The sequence below is a fragment of the Jatropha curcas genome, chromosome 9 (assembly GCF_041381405.1).
Source record: "Jatropha curcas cultivar XTBG-Jc1 chromosome 9, XTBG_Jcur_1.0, whole genome shotgun sequence".
Classification (NCBI taxonomy): Eukaryota; Viridiplantae; Streptophyta; class Magnoliopsida; order Malpighiales; family Euphorbiaceae; genus Jatropha; species Jatropha curcas.
The window spans coordinates 23,685,701-23,691,531 of record NC_143159.1 but is presented as its reverse complement, the minus strand read 5'-3'; the positions used below and the strand labels follow the sequence as shown (position 1 = coordinate 23,691,531).

Sequence of the window (5,831 nt, the reverse complement as noted above, 5' to 3'; positions counted from 1 at the left end):
CCAAAGCTGTTAACATTATCCTGTAAAACTGTCTTAATATTATCTTGTACCTTTCTCGGTAGATCGACTCCTAGCATCAAGTTCTTCCTCTGTTTCACTTTCCATGTAATCAGTCTGCCCACAGGTGTTGGGCTGGAATCTACATTATGTGTGGGAATATCAAAGAGTTAGTGTTCGGTTGGTTTTGTGGGCGGTTCACCTTCTGGCATCCACATGATTGGCATGGCAAGGGGCAACCCTTTCAGTGTTATCATGTATGCTTCCTGAGCTACCTTCTGATCTCCCCTAACAGTAATGACTCGCCCATATCAGAGTAAAACTTCATGATGAGTTATCTAATATATGTGACCACTTCCAGTTCATATAGTGCTGCTTACCCAATATAACATTGTATGGAAAGTGAATGTTCACCACCATAAATTCCAATTTGAGCTTCCTTGACAAGACTTCAGTCCCAAGCTCTAGGGCTACGTCTATGAACCCACACACTGGCACAGGTTTCCCACTAGGCTGACTAATGGGGTTCAGACAGGTTTAAGCCTCGCTGGTCTAGTTTCAAAGCCTTAAATACCTCCATAGTCAACACTGCACTACCTTCATCCACTGACACTCTTTTTACCAGAAAATTTTCCATAATCCCCTCAACTACTAGGCATCATTATGTGGGGCATGTATAAACTCACCATCGGCTTCAGAGAATGATATGGGCAGCCTATTACTCAGCTTCTACTGGGGTAAAATGGAATATATCTCCCTGGCTCTCCTTTTTCTGGTTGAATTTCTATCACCCCCGACGAGCCACCAAATATGGTGTGGATTGTACCTAGGGTGTGACATTCTTTCGACTGCTTGCCCTTCTGTTCATTTTCCCTTCATGCTCTTCCAACGAATTGCTTCAGTTTGTGTATTTATTATTGCTTTCATTGTTGCACCTCCAGTCTTTTTGTAGAAGGCGTTCTATCTCTTTCTTCAATTACCAACATGCCTTGGTCTCGTGGCCTACATCCTTATGGAACTCACAATACTTGCTCTTATTTTGATGGCTCAAGGTATTCTCCTTCATCTTTTTAGGATAATTAAACTAAATTTGATCGTTTGTTCTCTTACCTAAGACAATATTTCCGAGCATGGTCTGCTCAAAAGGGTAAATTCCTGATCTTGATGTGGCTTGCCATCTCTTAAGTATGACATTCAAACAGAATAACTAGTTCATGGGAGCCAAATAAGTGACCTCCTTTAGGGCGATCGTCTCCTCACTGGATATGGATGTCTCTTGTGTCTGTACTTCTTTTCTCTAGGCGATCTGTGCTGTTGAGCCTCATAGGCTTCGTCTAATTTTGTGTATTTGTGGGCTCGCGCCATAAGCTTGGCGAAGGTCAAGGGAGGGTCTATACTCAAACTTTCAAATAATCTGCTGTACTTGTAATTTTTTGCCATGGCGCTAATGGCTACCTCATTATTCAAGTTCTCTATTTGCATCGCCATTTTTTGAAATTTGGATACATACTGCCTCAGGTTCTCGCCCTTCTCTCTTTTTAAATCTACCAAGTCAGACGATATTTTCTTGGATGGTACACATGTTAAGAAGCGGGCTCAGAATGCTATAGCCAACTAAGAGAAGGATGAATGAATCATGTCTTGAGTGTTTGATATCACTCTTGGGTTGCCCCTTTTAGGATAGTCGGGAAGACCTTAAACATTAAATCTTCCGAATTGGTTTGCAAATACATCATAGTTCGGAAGGTCGCCAAATGGCTCTGGGGATCAGTAGATCCATTATAGGATTAGAAAGTAGGAAGCTTGAACTTTGGTGGAAAGGGCCAAAATATCAGCTGATAAGGGTGAGTCCTGTCAGAGTCCATAATCTCCTGTATCTCCTATCTCTTTACACTCCTGAACTAGTTCCTTGACAACATCCCGGAGATTTGCTCTGTCCACAATTGGTTGGATGCAACTTAGTTCTTGGCTGTTGGGGTTAGCTATATTAGGGTCCACCTCTGATTGTGCCTCATGTTATCAATAAGATACTAAGTGATGTCGGTGTTTAAGGGAAGTTGGGGGTAAGCTATGCTCTTGGTGAGGAGGGTTCACCAGACTAGGAGGTGGTATTGGCTCGTCGCTAGGCTGAGGGTTCACCAAGAGGCATTTCAACACAGTGGTGAATTGTGAATAAGCTTGGGCTAAAGCAATTGCTACCGAGGGATCAGTGGTTGATGGAAGGACGAGCGGGGATTACTAGTTGGCCTCGCCATGGGTGTTGTCTTGGCCTTCAAGATTGAGGCGTTTAGTGGGGTTGGTGACCATTGGAATCGAGGAAAAAGTGTAGGGATTTTAAGGTTGAAGGTGTGTTCCATGTTCACCCCACCAATTGTTAAGCTCTCAAAATTTGAGGTGTAGTAAATTGTGAAATTAACCTCTTAATAGGGTAAAGTTGGAGTATATATACCGAATTCCGGGTAGTTGTATTAAGATAAGGATTATAAATCCTATATTATTTGTTAATTTGAATTTATTTAGAAGTCTAATTTTATTATTTTAATATATTTCATTATTATATGTTAACATTAGGCATTTACATCTTTAATTATAATAGGAAGAACACTATAAATATTTGTATCACATCCAATTAGAGAACACATTAATTACACCTCATAATGATTCTGGAGCATTCATATTTTACATCTATAAAAAATGTTACAAATATGTACTAATTATTAAAATTTTTAGTATTAGATGTATTGGATAATTTGCATAAAACTTAAGATAAATGAGATGGTATGATCTTTATTTTAAAATACCAAACAATATATATATATATATATACACACGCACACACGCCCTTTAAATTCTAGCGTAATCGCAACTCACGTAATGGCAAGAGGGATTAGCACACCGAATAATTCCTCGAAGGCTAATGCGACATTGCTCATGCTTCCTTGTAAGTAGTGACACAGTGAGACAATTCCAAGGCCAAGCATTCTCTTTCTTTTGTAATCTTTCCTTCTCCAGATGGTCGAAACCATCCAACGATCATCTGATCCATTGAAAGGAGCCCAGCTATTTAGCCATTGGAGCTTTCTGATTATGGAAAACACCCATTACGAGAGATCGCTCATACAACTCCCAATACAGATATCTGCATAATCAGGTATATGAAATGCTGAAGTCTTTCTTTATTTCTTTTTTATTAATGGTTTTGGATAATTTCTTTGATTTTATGATTCTTGGAAACTGGGTCACCGCTCAATTTCTCTAATTTGTTGATTGGGTTTCGAATGTTTCTCTTATTTTGTTTATTTGATCAGTGTTATGTTACTGGTTCAGGTTCATGGCGATTTCTTGAATTGAGAATTACTGGTTTATAATTGCTCTTATAAAGTCCAGGTTATGTTATGGTTTATTGATAATTAGGCTACTATAATTTCTGTTTTTTTAACTCCTTATATTTATTAAGGACTATTAGGATTCTCTAACTATGCCATTTCATTTTCTTATCACCCTTGTAGCTCCAAAATCTTTGGTTGATATGTTAGAGGATTAAGAGCCATATGCTTTTGGAAATGACAGTATCTATAGATTCTTGGTGTCTATAGGTAGATTCTTGATGTCTGATCTATGATTACTTCTATGAGAATATAATTTCAGTATGATGATCACAGACTTCTTCCTCTTTTAAAGAAACCTTCCATTGGTTTAGGCTTCTTAATGGGCTATACTTGTTTTCACAGGGATCTGCAGAAATTGGAATTATTTAAGGTTTTTGATGATTCAGGTTCCGATAGCATTTCTTTTCCTCTTTTAAATTCGAGTTTGCAACTCAAGCTAAGATATTCCACCTTATCCAACGCTGAGTTATTCTGCTGTGATAATTCAAATAAAAACAGATTGAAGTCTTTTAGGGCCATTAAACAGCAACAGTTGTTGTTTCCACAGTTGGTCTGGTAATGCAAGTAGGCAATTTAGATAAGATAATAGATACTGAATAGAGGAAAATTTACTCATACAAACTAAGAGAGCTAGCAAATTAAGATTCAGGGATTATAGTATGAATTATTTAAAAGCTGAATAGCAGACAGTTGTGCAGTTGTAAAGAATTGGCAAAAGGGTACTGATACGTGCAGAAATATGACAAGGGCACTGGACTGTCTGTTGTGTTAAGGTTCTAGACGATCCAAGGGTTTGTTTAATCATATTGTATTTATTAACTTTATGAATGGTCATTATTAAGGAAGATATAAAATTTTATTTTGTACTCGCTTAAATTGGTCTACACTAATTTTTGCTTGTGCACTAATTTTGACATTGTTGTTTTTAGTACAGTACTCTCTGAGGATCGAGAACTTATAATGGCCAACTCTGGGGAAAAAAAGAATGTGGGCTTATTGAAATCTGTAGAAGAGAGAGCCCTATCCAAGAAGGTAGAAGATGAGCAAAAGCGGCAAAATGTGCCTTATTTTCATAAAGATTGCATCTCAAATATACTCATTCGGCTTCCTCTCGAGTCACTTCAAAGTTCAAGATTTGTTTGTAAGCCATGGTACAATATAATTAATAGTCCCATTTTTATTGATGCCCATCTTCGTCGGTCTGAATCAGTGTTGATATTTCTAGAATCAGTTCAAAATGAAAGATACCCTTATTTGGAAAGATCAATGCCAACACAAAAACCAAACTACTTCTCAGTTGAATCAAGTTTCCTTCAGTCAAAACCTGTCCCCATTTTCGGGCAACCAGTAAATACACTACCAAAATTCCGTATCCAATTCCTTGAATTTAAAGAGGGAAAGAGCAAGGTAACAGAGTATAAGGTGAGCTGCCTGGGTCTTATTAGAGCTACATGCAATGGTCTAATTTTACTTGATAACAAACTGAAGAAAGGAGGACTTCTAGTCATGAATCCTGTGACAAGGAAACTTATGGCGCTACCTCTTGGTACTATATATCCTCCACAAAATGAATCTTATGGATTTGCATTAAGTAACACTACTGGAGAATATAAAGTGGTGCACTTATTTCGGGATGAGTTGGGCTATGTTAGTTGCGAGATATTAAATATTGGGACGAGATTCTGGAGGGAAGTGAATGGACCTTCTTTTGGACTTTTTGGTTGGTTTGGATACGAACCTGTTTCAGCAATAGGAGCTTTGCATTGGGTTCCTCAAGTTGATCATAACGACTACATCGTGTCTATGGAAGTAGATAATGAGAAGTTTCATACTATTCGACTTCCCGAGAATTGCAGAACCTATGATAGGATTATTGAGATGGCTGGGTTGCTGTGTCTTGTTGTCCATGAAGAATTGAACATAGATATTTGGAACTTGAAGAGCATAGGCGAAGGTGTATGGACAAAGCAATATAGCATCACCAGGGGCAGTGTTCTTGATATGGTTCCAATGTTTAGTTTAAGAATTAGTGGAGATATAATATTCAAGAGGGCTGAAGATGGTTCATTTTATGCTTATGATTTTAGATTCCAAGAGATGAGGAAGGTTGAGATCGATAAGAAATGCTTCCCTTTCTCCGGCACGTACCTCCCTCATGTAAACAGCCTTGTCTCATGGATGCCCTCTCAGAATGTGTGTGATTGATTTTGATTTTGATTTTGATTATGGCTTGGATTTTTCCATGGAATGGTAATCAGTGATGTAGTTTTGTTGGCCTATGCACCATATGGTTTATTGTCTGCTTGCTTTGTGTTTTGGCACTGAAGGCTAGTCTTACAATACTGTAACGTGAGCACCATACTCAGTTGTGAATAATCAATCAATCAAATGTAACTGAGTTACTATAATTGAATATTTGTGTATAAATGGGTCTTTTTATTTCTC

At 38.0% G+C, this 5,831-nt stretch overlaps 1 protein-coding gene across 2 annotated transcripts; it reads left to right on the top strand.

The window, feature by feature from the left end:
• Nucleotides 1-2,845: 2,845 nt before the first annotated feature.
• LOC105640109 (F-box protein CPR1) lies at nucleotides 2,846-5,831 on the top strand. 2 transcript variants are annotated; one of them, XM_012224337.4, is made up of 2 exons: nucleotides 2,846-3,148; nucleotides 4,321-5,831. In XM_012224337.4, exon 2 carries the CDS (start codon nucleotides 4,347-4,349, stop codon nucleotides 5,589-5,591), a length of 1,245 nt encoding a protein of 414 aa, XP_012079727.1. In that variant the 5' UTR covers nucleotides 2,846-3,148; nucleotides 4,321-4,346; the 3' UTR covers nucleotides 5,592-5,831. The 2 variants fall into 2 exon arrangements, with proteins under 2 accessions (XP_012079727.1, XP_012079728.1); XM_012224338.4 differs by having other exon boundaries at nucleotides 4,316-5,831.